This window comes from Lepidochelys olivacea (genome assembly GCF_965140295.1).
Source record: "Lepidochelys olivacea isolate rLepOli2 genome assembly, chromosome: 4".
Lineage (NCBI taxonomy): Eukaryota > Metazoa > Chordata > Testudines > Cheloniidae > Lepidochelys > Lepidochelys olivacea.
The window spans coordinates 129,207,985-129,227,826 of NC_140414.1; the positions used below are offsets into that span (position 1 = coordinate 129,207,985).

The following is a 19,842-nucleotide window of genomic DNA, read 5'->3' on the forward strand; positions in this document are numbered from 1 at the left end:
CATACACGCATACCCCAATGTCATGTTATAACCAAGCTCTTAAGATCTTTGCATCAGTTAATACACATTACCAAATGTCTGGCAACAAAGGTAAGTTCAGACGCAAGAAGTGTTAGAATGATGCATTATATACTACATTCTAACCTTAAACATATGGTCCTTTCCGTTTTAACTTTTCATCTTAAATTTTTTTTAAAGGAAATATATAGTTTAACACAATTTAATTCCATGTTTTTAACCACACAATTGGTTGAAATGGCATTTATTGAGGGCTGCTGCATGGGAGGTAAAAGTTTGGGAACAACCTCTGGTCTCTCTCCAGCTTGATGGTTCATGGACTGTAAGGAAAGATGGTTTTGATGGCACCACTCTTTAACAGCCTCTTGTGGCTAGTCAAAGCATGTCAATTTTGTAGGACACATTAAAGCAATTCAGTAGGGTAGAGAAGCTCTGGATTTTAAGACAAATTTGGACACAGGATAAAACAAACTTTCATGGTAGGGTAGTGGCTGTATGTAGAAACAGCAATGATTGCTCACTCAGTGATTGTTCATACTGAGCTTTGGACACTGGAAATGGTTTTGTTGAGAAAAGGAAACATTGTTCCGAATACCCTATCTCTCTAAAAATATCCTAACTTCAACCCGGTTAAAGATTTAATCTGAATCATAACCTATATTACAGGCAATGTCATTGCTGGGCATTATTCAGAGTGATCATGTAGACTTTAACCTATGACCTTCAGACAAATGTTCTATCAATGCAGCCATATGGATCATCATTCTGTGTTAATACCCAAAGACCCCTCTAACAATGTGACATCCTGAGAAGTCCAAGTTTACCTTTAGACTCCACCTTTTTGTTAAGGGGTAAGGAGGATAGGGCTGCATGGTATTATCTGGAGAGGCTGCATGCACCACAATCACAACTAACAAAAGGAACCTGTCTGTATTACAAGAGGTACAGAACCCAGTGAGTATGAACATTAAGACCTGATCCAAAGCCCACTGACATCAAGAAGAGTCTTTCCACTGACTTTAGTGGTCTTTGAATCAGGCTGTAACGGATCTATTCTATCTTACAGGGAAGCTTTAAATACTCAGATTAAAGATTAATAAATGAAGTAACCTACATGGTTCTTTTTTCACATTATAGCCTGGACACTAACCTAAGAAAAACTTAGCATTTTGAAATCTCAAGAATCAAATTTGTCAGCAAATAAAAAAAGTAAAACAAGACCAAAAAACCTGAAAAAAAATCTTAAGTTTCTTTATAGCATTTTAGAAATAATTTTGCATTCATCATATAAAAACTCATTAGATATGATGTTATTTGCTTTACCAGATTATCAAGCATTCGCATAAGGGCTTCAAATTCCTGCTCTCCAATCTGCCATTTTGGATGGGATACAGTACCCTCAGCTGCTGGAGACTCAGGAGAACGAGATTTGGCTTTGTATTTTCCAGGGTCTAACAGCACTAAGTTGTCAGGCCCACCTGCACTGGCCAGGGTACGTACCTTAAAAATAATTAAACCACACTTTAATTTTTTTAACATAAACACTGGATAGTTATAGAAACAGTAGAAGGACTCTCTTCTATTTTGCAAATTCTAATCTTACATTTTAAAATTAAATAAATCATTATAACCTTGTAATAAGGAAAGTGTTTTAAGCAATGTGAAAAACTACATGTTGCTTTAATGAAAAGTAGACTGATGATTTGGGAGAGATTTATGTAAGATCAGTAGTTCTAGTCTGCCAGTTGAACACAGTTGCTAAACTATCAGTGTAATTGCTCCTGCATAACAAAATCAATCCAGGAATTTTTATTTTATTAGTTTAGATTGAAATTGTCATTTTTTAATCATTCAACTATTATCTGTTTGAAGATTATGTATGATGTTGTTACAGATAGCAGATTCATTATATAATATATTAAGATTCTTACTTGAATCTCACAGGCAACTACTAGATTATGAATATAGTAGAAAGCCTCTTCAACGGTCTCCCCAACTGACACCAAGCCATGGTTTCTGAGAATAAGGACCTAAGAGAAATGGACATTGAAAGGAATATGAGCTGCTACAAGAAACCTACCTGCCAAGAACTAAACAAACATACCTCCCCTCCTTTCCATTTCCAAGTTTAAAAAAAAAAATCACTATTTTCTTTTAATATTGACCTATGTATGGAATAACTGACCTTGCTTTTAGGTCCCAAATTTTTCTGAATTAACACTTTTTCTTCATCGTCAACCAGAATACCATGGTAGTCATGATAGGCCACTTCTCCAAGACAGAGTGCTTCTGGTGAAATTGGCAAGAGACCACACTTCATTGCAGAAACCTGAGAAACATAACAGTAGATTTTGAGAGAGAAGTAAATAAAAACAAGAAGTCAGTCATTGCTGTACATTATATACACTAATGAGTGAAGTGGAGGGTGAAATGTCATTGTTAATATTTAAATACATCTGAGATATTTAAAAGCAGAAGAACTGAAGATTGGTCAGAAGACGAGACAGAAATGTGAAAAGATTTAGAAAATCAGCCTCTTATTCTTAATTCATACTCTCTTTTAAGTGAATATTTTAAAATACAAGATTATAAGTGACAAGTTTTCCTGCAGATTATTACACAAAACCATGGTTAAAAACCACCATTGTTAAAGCTTAAAATCCTCAGAATATGATCCAAAATTAGGAATTTACTCAATTTCAGTCTTGTTATCCACCTGAAAATAATTTTATTGCTGTTCTGAATCAATTTAATAAGAAAAATATCAAAATAAGAACTGCAGTAAAGCAATTTCCTGAATATTTGAAACTCAGTCATTGGGTTGGCTCCTAAAAAAGCTTCTGAGGTGGATTTGATAATGATTTATAACTAGTTGTTCTTGGAGATGGATAAAAACATGGGCATCCACAAAATCCACCGTTTGAGATCAATGGTGCTACTTGTGCTGTGAAACAGTTACAGATGTGCTACCAGAACAAAATGTAGATAGGATGCAAGTATTCTAATATATAGCATATACATGCAGAAAATATTACAAAGTGTGCCTTACTGGGCCACTGGAGGACGCTTTACCTCGTTATGACCCATGGACTGAAAAGGTTCTATTACAGTCTGAAATTTGCCATTTGCCTACTGTTACTTCTAAATGTTGATTCAAGATTTCATATTCATAGCACAGATAGTGTCAATTTCTACGTAGGGCCCAATTTTGTAAGCACTCACAAGGCAGGAATATTCACATGAATAGGCTCATTAACTATGTGACTTCAAATAGGACTCCTCACTAGAATACAGGTTTAAAGGGATCAAGCCCTTAAACTACCAAGTAAATATATGACTACTTGGCACCAGCTACACTTCTCTTAAAATCTATAGTAAGAGGAACTGCTTACCGCTGCCCCTGCTGGTGTATGGATATGAACGATGCATTTAACGTCAGGTCGAGCGGCATAAATTGCAGAGTGCAATGTAAAACCAGCTTGGTTTACTCCCAGGTTAGTGCTTCCACGATCAACTACATCTCCTTGAATATTGATTTTAACCTGACAATATAAGAAAACATTGTAATAAAAAATTTTATAAGTTATGGTTGTCCCAAATGTATTTAATTCAGCATCTTCCTACAGCAGTTTTAAAAATTATATTATTGTATTTTAACAATATCATACTACATATATGTTACATATAAATGTATATAAACCAATGTCATTAACAGCAACAATATTAAGCTTTAAGATCAATATATTGTAAACAGCTGTAGAATTGGTCCTCAGTAACACAAAACGAGCTTTCTATATCATTGCTTTTTTGTAAGAAATCAAATCCATCAACAAGCAATTGTATAACAAATTATTTTCCCCCTCTACATTGTTCAACTTTCACTCCCTTGATTCCTGTGATGACATTTCCACTAGTTCTTCACTGATCAGAGGGTCTTCCAGCCTAGACACGGCCTGAATTACTAATGTAAAAACACAAGCAAGGAGAAAAAGCCTTTTAGAAAACTAACACAAAACCTTTCAGTCCTCTTTTATATATCATAATGCAGCGAGAAAAAGAGTACAAGCTCACTTCTTCGCCTACTTCTTTTCGGGTCACCTTTTTTTAAGTTGCTTATAATAAGGTTCCCTTAACATTCAGCTCCTGGAATGTTATTCAGGCGCCACCTTTTCCTCATTGATTAATCCCAAATCTAGAAAGAAAGAAATCTGATCCTTTTTATACTTGATTGCTTCTTCCTTCCTGGCTGCAGACAAATATCTACAGGTTGTCAATAAATCTTGACACTATGTATAGAATACTTTACTTTGGTCTTTGATAGGCAACTAAAGTGGTCTTTGAAAGTCTGTAGACTCTTTATATGTAAATTGGACCATCATCAGTGTTTAATTTTGAGAACCTTAGATACTAGTTGATTAAGAAATGCACTTAAATTCTCGCCCTCTAGGCTTATTGAGATACCCCATAGCCACAGATTTGTACTGAATGCTTGGTTTTCTAGAAGTTCAGTCTTCTAGGTAAGGTCTTGATTTTCTTTAATTGTTGCGGAAAATAATATATAGAGTTCAGTTATTTTCCCTCTTTTCTCCTTTATCCTGTTCTCAACCCATACTAACACCAATTTAGACAAAGCTATGCACTATTCCAAAGTAGTGACAGTGAGGACTAAGACATTTAGTTTGGGGATCTGAGGCCACTACAGGCATAAGTAATGAATTAGTCTTAGTGCTAAATTCTTTCAGCATTGCCATGGATAGTACCATGGCATTATGTCCATTTGAGGGGTGCTGCAGTTTGCACTGCTGAGTCACTGCTGGATCTTCCTCGAGCTTGATGAGAAGTAAACCAGTCTTGCATCACTGGGCTTTATTTATATATATTTTTAGAGAGATTTTTAGTTGCAGTGGAGGCTTCACAACACCACCCTCCCACAAGCAGTATCTGAAACTCACATTTGGCAAAAACAAATAACCTTTGACACAACTGTGCTAACTTGATTTTTGGGTTATCTGTCACCACAGTTCCATTGCCCTAGGTCTAGGCCTGTTATTATGCACTACTATTTACTTTTAACAAGATCTGGAAAAGAGAATATATTTGGTTAATCCAAATCTATTATCTTTCTATAATCCAAAATTAAAGGCAGCAAAGGAAATACGTAGCACTTCATGTCTTGAAATCACTGTAAAAATCATTAAACTATAAATATATATAAACCTACAAAACAGGTACTGTAAGTACATGAAGAAACTGAGGAAGAGAGATTACAGAAATTGTCCAAGGTCACAGATGGAATTAATGTTGGAGAAAGGACTAGAACTCAGGAATTCCCCATGCTCAGTCTTGTGCAGCTTTTATACAATTAATACCCCAAATTAAAATTTAGGATAATATAGATGTATTTCAGTATATGAAAAAAACTAAGGACCAAGAGTTTATGCTCAAATTACAATCTGAAATTTTATGCCCATTAAAAAAAGAAGAATTTTACTTCCAAAATGGATACTGAAATCAGTCAAACTCTTAAAAAAAAAAACACAACAAAACTGTTCTGGCCATGAGACTGCAGCAGAAAATAACTTAGTATTTTCTATAACATGTTTATCCAAGTTTAACATACATATATACGAGACAGAATTTAGATGTTTATATCCATGTTCTATTGGTATAGAAATAGAAATTAGCACTTACCAGACTGGATGCAGAAACCTCACTATAAAGAAGTCCAAAAGGTACAATCAAGAAGTGCTCCTGCTCAGAACTTACTCTGGCCTAAAAATACAACAAGAGTGAAAGCTAAATCTTTACAATAAAAAATTGTAATATTTTAAATTCAAGTTCTGTTTTGTAAGCCCTAGAAAGTATACCATACAATAAAATTACAAGAGAGTTGTTGAACACGGGAGATGTACATATTCCAGAAGCATAAACTAACAGTCATGCCATATCCACTATAATTGACATAATTTATTAAACCATAGTACACTTGGTAATAGACCATGTTTACTAAGGCCACAGGGAGGCCCAGGATACAGTCTCTCAGGCTGGTGGAAGACCAAGGTGTAAGTAAGATGCCAAGGGAGTGCTCAGATCCTACAATAATGAGGGACAGATAACCACCTGGATAGATGAGTGGTTTGCCAATACCCTACGGGAAACAGAATTTGGGAGAAGCAATATTGTCACCCATAGTGTTAGTGTCCTAGAAAAACCTCTGTTTGCCAGAGGGTATGTGGGATTATGAAGCAGAGGACTTGTGGAAATTTAAGCAACCCAGCTAAACAGTTTGAACATCTTGACACTGGGTGGGATGAACCCTTTAAGTGAATGCCTTTTGATGGTGTTGGGGAGGTTAGCATACCTCGGGGCTCTCCACCAACTATCCTTCTCTTTATGTAGCAATATTTGCCTCAAGGTTTAACACACAGATGATGGAGTTCATAACTCAAAATTAGTTTATAGTTTGTAAACTGTTTAGGGCAGGAACCATATCTTTGTTATGTTTTCAGAGTGCTGTGCACAAAGTAGCTAGGGCCTCTAGATGCTATTGCAATATTAGTAGTAAATATAACTTATACCACGCTGCAAAATAAACCATGATGGCTAGTTAGACCCTAATAAAATTCATGAATTAAAAAAGGAATGTGGGTTAATGGTAGAAGAGGAGATAAGGAAAGAATTATCCATTTAGTTTCATAAAACTACTAATGGATCATTTAGATGGAGGTTTGAGGTTGTCTATGGGTCTTTGGAAAACCGTCCTATTTTGATCTCTGGTACAAGGGTGTGCACAGATAATCCAGTGCTTTTGCTGATCTGTGCAGTTAAGCTAGTAGCATATCTTAAAGCATGCTCTGATTTATTTTACAGCATGGTATAAGTTATAATTACTATTTATACTGCAATAGCATCTAAAGGCTGTAGCTACTTTGTGCACGGCACTCTAAAAACATAACATGGTAAGCCTTTCCATGGCTGCCTGCAAACCGAATTCTGTTGCCCAGCCGAGTGTGTGTGATGTCTCACACCAAACCGGCAGGCACTCAATATAAGAGGCAAAATGCGACCTTGTACCAAAAAGCACATGTGCTATCTAACGTGAATCGCTTGATTCAGTGTGAAATAGTCTTCCCTTTGTTCTCTAAAATGTATCTTTTTAAAATACTACTCTCCCGTTTTTTCCCTCCCGCAGCTGCAAATGTTTCTACACTCCCCATATCATCTCCGTCCCAGAGGCTAGCGCAGATCAGAAGGCGAAAAAAAAGCACTTGCGATGACTTGTTCTCAGAGCTCATGCAGTCCTCTGGCACTGAAAGAGCTCAGCAGAATGCGTGGAGGCAAACAATGGCAGAGTCCAAGAAAGCGTTAAATGAACGCGATGAGAGGAGGGAGGAACATGCTGAAAGGAAGCAGAATGCAATGCTGAGGCTAATGGGGGAGCAAACTGACATGCTCAGGTGTCTGGTGGAGCTGCAGGAAAGGCAGCAGGAGCACAGACCGCCGCTGCAGTATAACTGCCTGCCCTCCTCCCCAAGTTCCATATCCTCCTCACCCAGACGCCCAAGAACATGGGGGCGGGGAGTGGGAGGAGGGCATGCTACGGGGACCCAGCCACTCCACCCCAGAGGATTGCCCAAGCAACAGAAGGCTGGCATTCAGTAAGTTTTGAACTGTAGTGTGGCCTTGTCCTTCCCTCCTCCACCACCCCATCCAGTGCTTCCCTCCTCACCCACCCCTCCCAGGCCACCTTGCGAGTTTTCCCCCTATTTGTGTGATAATTAATAAAGAATGCATGATTTTGAAACAATAATGACTTTATTGCTTCTGAAAGCGGTGATCAAAGGGGAAGTGGAGTCAACCAAGGGGGCGGGTTTTCATCAAGGAGAAACAAACAGAACTATCACACCGTAGTCATGAAACTGGTTTTCAAACCTTCTCTGATGCGCAGGGCATCCAGCTGTGCTTTTCTAATTGCCCTGGTGTCTGGCTGCACGTAATCGGCCGCCAGGCGATTTGCCTCAACCTCCCACCCCGCCATAAACGTCTCCCCCTTACTCTCACAGATATTGTGGAACACACAGCAAGCAGCAATAACAATGGGAATACTGGTTTTGCTGAGGTCTAACCGAGTCAGTAAACTGCGCCAGTGAGCTTTTAAAAGTCCAAATGCACATTCTACCACCATTCTGCACTTGCTTAGCCTATAGTTGAACTGCTCCTTACTACTATCCAGGGTGCCTGTGTATGGTTTCATGAGCCATGGCATTAAGGGGTAGGCTGGGTCCCCAAGGATAACTATAGGCATTTCAACATCCCCAATGGTAATTTTCTGGTCTGGGAAGTAAGTTCCTTCTTGCAGCTGTTCAAAAAGACCAGAGTTCCTGAAGAGCCGAGCATCATGCACCTTTCCTGGCCATCCCACGTTGATGTCATTGAAACGTCCCTTGTGATCCACCAGTGCTTGCAGCACCACTGAAAAGTACCCCTTGCGGTTTACGTACTGGCTGCCAACGTAGTCCGGTCCCAAAATAGGGATATGCGTTCTGTCTATCGCCCCACCACAGTTAGGAAAACCCATTGCAGCAAAGCCATCCACTATGATCTGCAAATTTCCCAGAGTCACTACCCTTGGTAGCAGCAGCTCAGTGATTGCACTGGCTACTTGGATCACAGCAGCCACCACAGTAGTTTTACCCACTCCAAATTGATTCCCGACTGACCAGTAGCTGTCTGGCATTGCAAGCTTCCAGAGGGCTATCACTACTCACTTCTCAACTGTAAGGGCGGCTCTCATCTGGGTATTCTCGCGTTTCAGGGCAGGGGAAAGCAAGTCACAAAGTTCCATGAAAGTGCCCTTACGCATGTGAAAGTTTCGCAGCCACTGGGAATCGTCCCAGACCTGCAACACTGTGCGGTCCCACCAGTCTGTGCTTGTTTCCCGGGCCCAGAACCGGCGTTCCACGGCATGAATCTGCCCCATTACCACCATGATGTCCAAATTGCCAGGGCCCATGCTTTGAGAGAAGTCTGTGTCCATGTCCTCATCACTATTGTGATCGCGCTGTCGTTGCCTCCTCGCCTGCTTTTGCAGGTTCTGCACATACTGCAGGATAATGCGTGAGGTGTTTACAATGCTCACTGCAGCAGCGGTGAGCTGAGTGGGCTCCATGCTTGCTGTGGTATGGCATAGAATCATCATAGAATCATAGAATATCAGGGTTGGAAGGGACCCCAGAAGGTCATCTAGTCCAACCCCCTGCTTGAAGCAGGACCAATTCCCAGTTAAATCATCCCAGCCAGGGCTTTGTCAAGCCTGACCTTAAAAACTTCTAAGGAAGGGGATTCCACCACCTCCCTAGGTAACGCATTCCAGTGTTTCACCACCCTCTTAGTGAAAAAGTTTTTCCTAATATCCAATCTAAACCTCCCCCACTGCAACTTGAGACCATTACTCCTCGTTCTGTCATCTGCTACCATTGAGAACAGTCTAGAGCCATCCTCTTTGGAACCCCCTTTCAGGTAGTTGAAAGCAGCTATCAAATCCCCCCTCATTCTTCTCTTCTGCAGGCTAAACAATCCCAGCTCCCTCAGCCTCTCCTCATAAGTCATGTGTTCTAGACCCCTAATCATTTTTGTTGCCCTTCGCTGGACTCTCTCCAATTTATCCACATCCTTCTTGTAATGTGGGGCCCAAAACTGGACACAGTACTCCAGATGAGGCCTCACCAATGTCGAATAGAGGGGAACGATCATGTCCCTCGATCTGCTCGCTATGCCCCTACTTATACATCCCAAAATGCCATTGGCCTTCTTGGCAACAAGGGCACACTGCTGACTCATATCCAGCTTCTCGTCCACTGTCACCCCTAGGTCCTTTTCCGCAGAACTGCTGCCTAGCCATTCGGTCCCTAGTCTGTAGCGGTGCATTGGATTCTTCCATCCTAAGTGCAGGACCCTGCACTTATCCTTATTGAACCTCATCAGATTTCTTTTGGCCCAATCCTCCAATTTGTCTAGGTCCTTCTGTATCCTATCCCTCCCCTCCAGCGTATCTACCACTCCTCCCAGTTTAGTATCATCCGCAAATTTGCTGAGAGTGCAATCCACACCATCCTCCAGATCATTTATGAAGATATTGAACAAAACCGGCCCCAGGACCGACCCTTGGGGCACTCCACTTGATACCGGCTGCCAACTAGACATGGAGCCATTGATCACTACCCGTTGAGCCCGACAATCTAGCCAGCTTTCTACCCACCTTATAGTGCATTCATCCAGCCATACTTCCTTAACTTGCTGACAAGAATACTGTGGGAGATCGTGTTAAAAGCTTTGCTAAAGTCAAGAAACAATACATCCACTGCTTTCCCTTCATCCACAGAACCAGTAATCTCATCATAAAAGGCGATTAGATTAGTCAGGCATGACCTTCCCTTGGTGAATCCATGCTGGCTGTTCCTGATCACTTTCCTCTCATGCAAGTGCTTCAGGATTGATTCTTTGAGGACCTGCTCCATGATTTTTCCAGGGACTGAGGTGAGGCTGACTGGCCTGTAGTTCCCAGGATCCTCCTCCTTCCCTTTTTTAAAGATGGGCACTACATTAGCCTTTTTCCAGTCATCCGGGACTTCCCCCGTTCGCCACGAGTTTTCAAAGATAATGGCCAATGGCTCTGCAATCACAGCCGCCAATTCCTTCAGCACTCTCGGATGCAACTCATCCGGCCCCATGGACTTGTGCACGTCTAGCTTTTCTAAATAGTCCCTAACCACCTCTATCTCCACAGCGGGCTGGCCATCTCTTCCCCATTTTGTGATGCCCAGCGCAGCAGTCTGGGAGCTGACCTTGTTAGTGAAAACAGAGGCAAAAAAATATTTTTTTTTTATCTGTATAAAATATCTGTAATATCTGTAGGAGAGTGGAGCTGCAGCAGAAGCGGTGGGTGACGACGGATGCCATGAGAATATATATTTATACAGAACAACAAGAAGACCTGCGAGGTGGATTCATGGCACCAGGAGAGCAGAGCTGCAGCGGAAGCCGTGGATGACGACGGCTAGCAGTCCTGCTGAACTATCTGCTGACAGCAGTATGGCGTCTGCACGGAAAAAAGGCGCAAAATGATTGTCTGCCATTGCTTTCACGGAAGAAGAGGCGACTGACGACATGTACCCAAAACCACCCACGACAATGTTTTTGCCCCATCAAGCATTGGGAGCTCAACCCAGAATTCCAATGGGCAGCGGAGACTGCGGGAACCGTGGGATAGCTTTTCACAGTGCAACGCTCCGAAAGTCGACGCTAGCCACTGTACTGTGGACGCACTCCGCCGACTTAATGCACTTAGTGGGGACACACACAATCAAGTGTATAAAATCACTTCCTAAAAATTGACTTCTATAAATGTGACCTAATTTCGTAGTGTAGACACATCCTGAGACTCACGAGCTGCAAGTGGCTCTTTAATGTGTCTCTTTGCAGCACATGATACTAAAACACTGTGTGATTTAATTATTAACCAATCAGGATGCTTTTACTGTGTTATTAACCAACTGTAGTTGATAAAATAATAATATTTGATCAGTCATTTTGCTCTGAGAATACTACTTACACACACACACAGAAAATGAAACAATGAATTCACACTACTGTGGCTCTTTTGGGTAATGGTGATCACTAGTTTGGCTCTTGAACCACTGAGGTCTGGATATCACTGGTGTATAACATTAAATTAGAGCTGTCAAGCGACTGAAAAAAATTGTGATTAATCACACGATTAAAAAAAATTAATCATGATCAATTGCGCTGTTATACAATAATAGAATACCATTTATTTAAATATTTTTGGGGGTGTTCTACATTTTCAAATATACTGATTTCAATTATAACAGAATACAAAGTGCTTACTTTATATTTATTTTTTATTACAAATATTTGCACTGTAAATAACAAAAGATATAGTATTTTTCAATCCACCTAATACAAGTACTATAGTGCAATCTCTATCATGAAAGTTGAACTTACAAATGTAGAATAATGTACAAAAAATAACTGCATTCAAAAATAAAACAATGTAAAACTTTAGAGCCTACAAGTCCACCCTGTCCTATTTCTTGTTTAGCCAATTGCTCAGATAAACAAGTTTGTTTACATTTGCAGGAAACAATGCTGCCCGCTTCTCGTTCACAATGTCACCTGAAAGTGAGAACACGTGTTCTCATGGCACTGTTGTAGCCAGCGTTGCAAGATATTGACATCCCAGATATGCTAAAGATTCATGTGTCCCTTCATGCTTCAACCACCATTCCAGAGGACATCCGTCCATGTTGATGACGGGTGCTGCTCGATAACAATCCAAAGTAGTGCAGACTGATGCATGTTCATTTTCATCATCTGAGTCAGATGACACCAGCAGAAGGCTGATTTTCTTTTTTGGTGGTTTGTGTTCTGCAGTTTCTGCATCAGAGTGTTGCTCTTAAGACTTCTGAAAGCATGATCCACACCTCATCCCTCTCAGATTTTGGAAGGCACTTGAGACTCTTAACCCTTGAGTATGGGCTTTAGCTATCTTTAGAAATCTCACATTGCACCAGGAGAGCACTTCTTTGCGTTTTGCCAAATCTGCAGCTAAAGTGCTCTTAAAATGAACAACATGTGCTGAGTCACCATCCAAGACTATTATAACATGAAATATATGGCAGAATGTGGCTAAAATAGAGCCAGAGACATACAATTCTCCCCCAAGGAGTTCAGTCACAAATTTAAATAACGCATTATTTTTTTAATGAGTGTCATCAGCATGGAAGCCTGTCCTCTAGAATGGTGGCCAAAGCATGAAGTGGCATATGAATGTTTAACAGATCTGGCATGTAAATACCTTGCAATGCTGGCTACAAAAGTCCCATGCAAATGCCTGTTCTCACTTTCTGGTGATGTTGTAAATAAGAAGTGGGCAGCATCATCTCCCGCAAATATAAACAAACTTGCTTGTATTAGCAATTGGCTAAATGAGACGCAGGATTGAGTGGATCTGTAGGCTCTAAAGTTTTGCATTGTTTTGTTTCTGAGTGCAGTTATATGACCAAAAAAAAAAAAAAAAAATCTACATTTGTACGTTACACTTTCATGATAAAGAGATTGCACTACAGTACATGAGGTGAATTGAAAATACTGTTTCTTTGTTTATTATTTTTACAGTGCAAATATTTGTAATAAAAATATAAAGTGAACAGTGTACACTTTGTATTCTGTGTTATAATTGAAATTAATATATTTGAAAATGTAGAAAAACATCCGAAAATATTTAATAAATTTTAATTGGTATTCTATTGTTTAACAACGCAATTAAAACTGCGATTAATTGCGATTAATTTTTTAAACCACCATTAATTTTTTGAATTAATCGCAATTAATCGACAGCTCTACATTAGATGGAACGTTTTTTATGTGATTCCCAAAGTCAGGAAATATCATTTCCAGAGATCAATTGTCTATAAATGCCAAACTAAAATCCAATGCAGCCAACAATTCAGTTTTTAGATTCCTAACAGTTATTTGAAGATGCAGTTCCTCTCTGGCTGGGCTTTTTACACTGTATCATTCTTGGTAGTCATCTTAATTCTTAGATGGAAATATAGGATTTATTTAAAGTCCTCTCTCTTTTAGAAGATTCCCCGGGTGGGAACAGCAGTCACAATCTTACATCCGTACAGCTGAGAATAAGGCAAACAGTATAATGCAGGGCATTCAATCTGAAACTGCGGACAATACTGAGCAGTCACAATCCCACTTCTTTTTACACGGACAGGGCTTCCTACAAAAAAGGATGAACTAAAACTAAAAGTTGCTTATTTTGTTTTAATTATTTAGTTCCCCATTACCCTCAAGTGTATTTCTCCATTAATGAACCATGTATGTATATAAAGTTGACTAATTTTTAATACTGCAAAATGGGTTTTACATTTTAAACTAGCAAATAAATTGATCAATGCATTGTTACATTACATATGGGATTTTTCTGGGGAAAAGGGGTATTGGAGGGCTAGATTTCATGCTACTTTTAGCCTTTAGAAAAAGAAAGGAAAAAAAACAAAAACAAATCAGATCCAAAGTCCATTTACTTCAATGGGGACTGAATCCAGTGCCAAAAGTATCACCTGTTATACAATTACCATTCCCAGATTCCTCCCCAAAAAGGATAACAGAATCCAGAAAGTATTCTTTTCTTTTTTCTAATCCCAATGGTCCAAGACTGATGGAGATCTCTTCACATTTTAGGATATAATTTTACCTCACCTCCATCTCCTCTAATTTAAAGTCTCTACTTCACAGATGTCATTGCTCAAGTACAGCTCCTTTTATAAAAGATACTTACACCACTCTGTAAAACAGCCACCACAGGGTGATTTAAGACTTGCTATTAGCTTAACCTGTACTGACCCAGACATATAAGGAGAGCTATTGTTTTCAAAACTCAAGCAATCCCACTTGACTCTGTACCATGTTGTTATCTCATTAATTTAATTGTTGCTCAATCATTAATGTTTATCCTTCTGCAGGCATTCCAAATCAAACATTCCAGTGTGGACCTGTTCATGTAAGGTCAAGGGAATTCATGCACTTCACACATCCAGTATCAGCAAGACCAGCTGTTAAATTTAATGCAAATACAATATAAAGTCTTCAATTTATAGTATTTGTTTAATTAGTGTAAAGTTTTTAAGTGGAAAAAACTGTATAACTTTTAAAGCAAATATGCAAGGCAAATACATCCAGTAACACAAAGACCCATAAAGTTAATAAGGCACTTCATCAAAAAGGCAGGTGAGAAATAAAAAGAGTGTCAACCCCAACCACCTTTGTGCCTATTTGCATAACTGCCCTAATAATGATACAATGACCACAAAAAACTAACAGCTATTTGGAGGTCATTTTCAACATAGTAGATAGATTTTTCAAGACGACGACACTTCCTCCAATGGATAACAAGTAAAGGGTGAACCATATTATGTGGTTACACAACAAACCAATAGAGTAAGGAGTCCTTTACATGGAACCTTTTATGTTCTGCTGATAAGTCAAACTTTTAAGGCTGTCTACAGATCACTATTTACGATGCTCTATTTTGTATGAGTGGTACAAATATTAGTCTGCATGTTCTCACCATTTAAGTTTGCCTGTTCCCCCTACTATTAGCCATAAATAATCTACGTATATAGAATTCTGCAATCCAGGAAAAGAAACGAAGGTAGTGAGAAAAATGGAATTTTAGGAGAAGTTCCTGATTGGCAAGACAAAGATCTGATCCTGCATGTCACAGACAAGTGAAAGTTATTGTGAGAACAAAAATTCCTTCATCTCTCTCTATCTTAGCAATGTTTCAGAGTACCAGCCGTGTTAGTCTGTATCACCAAAAAGAAAAGGAGGACTTGTGGAACCTTAGACACAAACAAATTTATTTGAGCATAAGCTTTCATCTTAACAATGTCACTTGAGTACAATGAACAGTTTTCAGAAGTATAACCTGAAAGAGGGGGACAGAAACTGCTCTCCCAAATAAAGGAAAATACCCATGAAGATACAGTTTAATTTTTGGAGATGTGATAAATTAGTTTGACGCAATTTAAGGGGAATGGCTCTAGATTTGGGCAAAAAGGTGAGTCTAGTTCAAGTAGAAATGTAATGAGAAAACTGAACTGCAAACACTGATCTTAGAATCTGGCACTGTGGGGAAACTTTTCTTTGCTACCTTTTATGGTTCAAATCGATAGTTTTGTTATGTATATTGATAGCATTTCAACATTTATAATCAAACTATTTAGATATAGTGCTTTTTCCCTCTCAAGCTAGTTACTGGTTGTTATCAGAAAAGACTTGCTGGCATTCTTTCATCTGCAAGAGATGGTAGGAATTGCAGCCTGTGATGTAGATGGTTTGCAATGTCTCATGTGACTGAATAGTCCAATCTGAGATTTGCATGATCTTTGGCAGTTATTGCAAATGTATGTATCTTGGCTGAGAGCTGCTTGCTTCCTATGGGCTCTTTTCTCTTCAAGCTGTAGGAGCCAGCTCCTGTCATGGACTTTGATACCCTGATGGAGACGATGGCGCCACTTGTTACGATCACTTGCCAAGATTCCCCATTGATCAGGATCAATTCCGAATTCCTTCATAGCTCACTTGCATGTGTCTTTATAGCAAAGCTTGGGATGTCCTGTTATTCTTGTTCCCTATGATAGCTCCCTGTATAGCATGCCCTTGGGTATGCGTGAGGCTTCCAACCTCAGATGGCCCAGCCAGCGCAGACGTCTTTGCTTGCACAGGGCTGCCACACTTGAGAAATTTGCCCTTTGAAGAACCTCTGCGTTGGTGACCTTATACTGCCATTTGGTGTTAAATATGAGGCATAAACAATGTAGGTGGAAACTATTTATCTTTTTCTCCTGATGAGCATAAGTTGTCCATGTTTCCCCACCATCCATGAGCATGCAGAGGATGCAAGCTTGGTACACTAGCATTTTGGTCTTGATGGTAAGCTTTGAGTTGTTCCATGCTCTTTTAGTTAGGCTGCCACCACCTTTAGCAGACTTTCTAATGCGGACATTTAGTTCTTCCTCCAGTGAGAGGTTGGTGGTCACTGTAGAACCTAAGTAGCTGAACTTTTGGAGTTCTTTTAGCCGGTTTGCATTTAAGGTAACTGAAGGATCTTGTGGAACCCCCTGCCCTAATACAACCATTTTCTTGATGCTGATGGTGAGAGCAAATGCCTGACAGGCACTTGAAAGGTGGTCCATGAGTTCTTGTAGTAGATCTTCATTGTGGGCTATGAGGGAAGCATCATCAGTGAATAGAAGTTCCCTTATTAGCACCTTTTTGACTTTGGTCTTTGACTTAAGTTGGAACAGGTTGAAGTTTCCCATCTGATCTTGTGCGGAGATGCACTCCATCTTTCATGTCCTTAAATGCACAGTTCAAGAATACCAAGAAGAAGATTCCAAAGAGTGTAGGGGCAAGAACAGAAACATATTTTCTCTGCATCAAATTCAAGAAAAGTGCAGAGAGCAAAACTGAGGATTGTATATCGCCTTTGTGAACCTAACTAAAGCATTCTACAGACAGCAGAGCAGGTCTGTTTGCAATATTAAAAAAGATAGGATGTCTATCAACCCTATCAAGTCGTATATGTTCATTCCACAGCAACAAGAGAGCAACTGTCCAGTTTGATGGGTCCACTTTGGACAACTATCAGGAAAGAAATATAGTAGAACCTCAGAGTTATAAACACCAGAGTTACAAACTGTCCAGTCAACCACACAGCTCATCTGGAACCAGAAATATGCAATCAGGCAGTAGCAGCAACCAAAAAAACCCAGCCAAACAAAATAAATACAGTACAGTACTGTGTTAAACGTAAACTACTAAAAAAATAAAGGGAAGTTTAAAAAAAGATTTGACAATGTAGGAAACTGTTTCTGTGCTTGTTTCATTTAAATTAAGATGGTTAAAAGCAGCATTCTTCTTCTGCATAGAAAAGTTTCAAAGTTGTATAAATCAACATTCAGTTGCAAACTTTTGAAAGAACCACCATAATGTTTTGTTCAAAGCTACGAACATTTCAGAGTTATGAACAACCTCCATTCCCAAGGTATTTGCAACTCTGAGGTTCTCCTGTAATGTCCTTATTTTCCATTAAACTGAGCCCTTGATATGACTGGTAACTACTGCTTACAATATTCTGAAGATTTGATAAGGGATATATATACCCAACACCTTCTGGACAATTCTTGCTTGTAAATATTTTTATTACCATATTTGTCTCTCCTATATGGGGCTTGATTCTCCAACTCCCTGATTCACAGCTGCTTGGACTTAGGGAAAGATAGGCCTGCACAGGGGCAGCCCTAATTTATGTTAGTGGAGAACTGGGTGTAGCAAAGCTCTGCTCTGCCACTCTTCCTCCTCTCCTCCCTATGCTCTGCCCCTGGAATGCCCCCAATATGGTCCTTCCTCCCTCTTTATACCAGGAGATTGGTGGATGGATGGCTGACACAACAGGTGGTGGAGCTGCCTTTGCCAGATCTTTGCTAGTGGAGAGTTTCCTGACATAATAAGATGCTTGCTACAGAAACAGAATAAGAGTAGTAAGTGAGGCTATTTGGCCCATTTCAGATTTTTAAGAGAATTTCTACTTTTTTCTTTTTAAAGGGTCAGAGCTGTATAAACGCCAATCTACAATACCACCAGATTTATATTCATATCTATCCATATTAGTTGGTTGTCACAATTTCAGATACATCAGATATACAGTATCCATATTAAGGGGGCACATTGGTATGCCCCTCTAATATGGTTCTCTTGAACTTTCTTAGTTTCCAGTAAGGGAAATAACTGCTATAATGTCCATTTTTCAGATCCTTTCAGTCCGAGTGCTACGGTAGTATACATACTTTATTTGAATAAGGCGGCAATTATTTTACACATAAGGTATGTATTAATAGTCCACTAGTGCACATCGTGGTGTCTCTTAATGTTGTCTTTAGCACCATGACTATTACTCATCATTGCAGATCATTTGTCAATTAGTATTTTATGACTTGTATAGCTATTTCCACTCAATCAACAGCCAATTGATGCTTATTTTAATTATTTTCAGAAAAACATTTGCATGGTGGTACTGTACACATATTGCTTCAAAACTGTAACATTCCTCACACGATATTCCTCTACTAAATTACTGTCAGGCCTAATCTGATGAAGACATCTTTAAAAGGCAGAGAGGCCTGCAGAAATATCTTTTTAAATAGGTTTTTAAAAAAACCCAAAAAACCCAAAACCGAACTTACTAACAGACAGCCTGATTATTTTTCCTGCCCAATATTTCCTTTTAATTTAAGGCTCAGTAAAAACAGAAACTGGCAAAGAGGAGCGTAAGTCGAAAAGCAATTAAGGGAGGAAAAAAAGGCTTGTTTGGTTTCTCCCCCGGAAGAGGTGGATGACTCTTCTGGGAGGTGAGCCTCATAGCTTGAGAAATGATGCCATAAAGCACACGTAGCTAAGGGATCACCTCACCATTTAAATTCACGTCTCTTATACAGTGTTTGTACATCCCATCTGAAATGTATTTAATTACTGCAATAAAGTACCAAATTAGTATTTTTACATTGGCATTATTTCCCTTATACACTTGCCAATTTTGCCTTCGATAGTGTCACTACAGTTTTATTATCATTCCTTATATTGAGACACATCAGCTTGGATGGCTTGCTGTCCCCTCAAGCTTGACATGGCCACAACCAAGAAGCTTCTCATTTAAATCCAGTCTACTACCCCGTTCTTCATTAGGGTTGATAACAGTGCCATCCTCCTCATAATTTAGTGGTGCGGGGGAAGGGTGGAGGGAGAGTGGTTAAAATGTAACCCTTCCTTCCCTCTCCTTTTCACCTTCCATCTAGCATCGAACATGCACTGTTGCTTTTTAATCAGATTTCTAAAAAATTCTTTCTATGCTGATTGCCAAATCATTCTTCCATGTCAGAATCACCTCTTGCCTTGAGTACTGCAATCTCTATCTGGACCTTTTGATGCTAACCTGGCCCTCTACAGTCCATTCAAAATGCTGCTGTCGAAGTCACCTTTCGTACCAATGTCAGCAACATCACCAGCTCCCCACTACACTATGCATCAACTTTAAACTTCTTATAGCCTTGTTTCAGAGACCCTACATCTCTGCCAGCAGCTCCTTTCATGTGCCTTTGTCCTCACTACTCCACCAGTGATGCCAGTCTTTATATACCTACCTCTATACCTACTCTGAGCCATGGAAGA

General features: G+C 39.5%; 1 protein-coding gene across 10 annotated transcripts in view; it reads right to left on the reverse strand.

Moving 5' to 3' along the window:
- The window catches only part of ADD1 (adducin 1), a 138,471-nt gene that overhangs the window by 43,651 nt on the left and 74,978 nt on the right, over window positions 1–19,842 (reverse strand). For all 10 annotated transcript variants that reach the window (XM_084627616.1, XM_084627611.1, XM_084627615.1 and 7 more), the window contains exons 5-9: window positions 5,710–5,790; window positions 3,411–3,560; window positions 2,204–2,347; window positions 1,950–2,048; window positions 1,342–1,518 (exon numbers count right to left, since the gene is read on the reverse strand). In XM_084627616.1, the coding sequence (XP_084483742.1) occupies window positions 1,342–1,518; window positions 1,950–2,048; window positions 2,204–2,347; window positions 3,411–3,560; window positions 5,710–5,790 (651 nt within the window). The remainder of the gene's footprint in view (window positions 1–1,341; window positions 1,519–1,949; window positions 2,049–2,203; window positions 2,348–3,410; window positions 3,561–5,709; window positions 5,791–19,842) is intronic.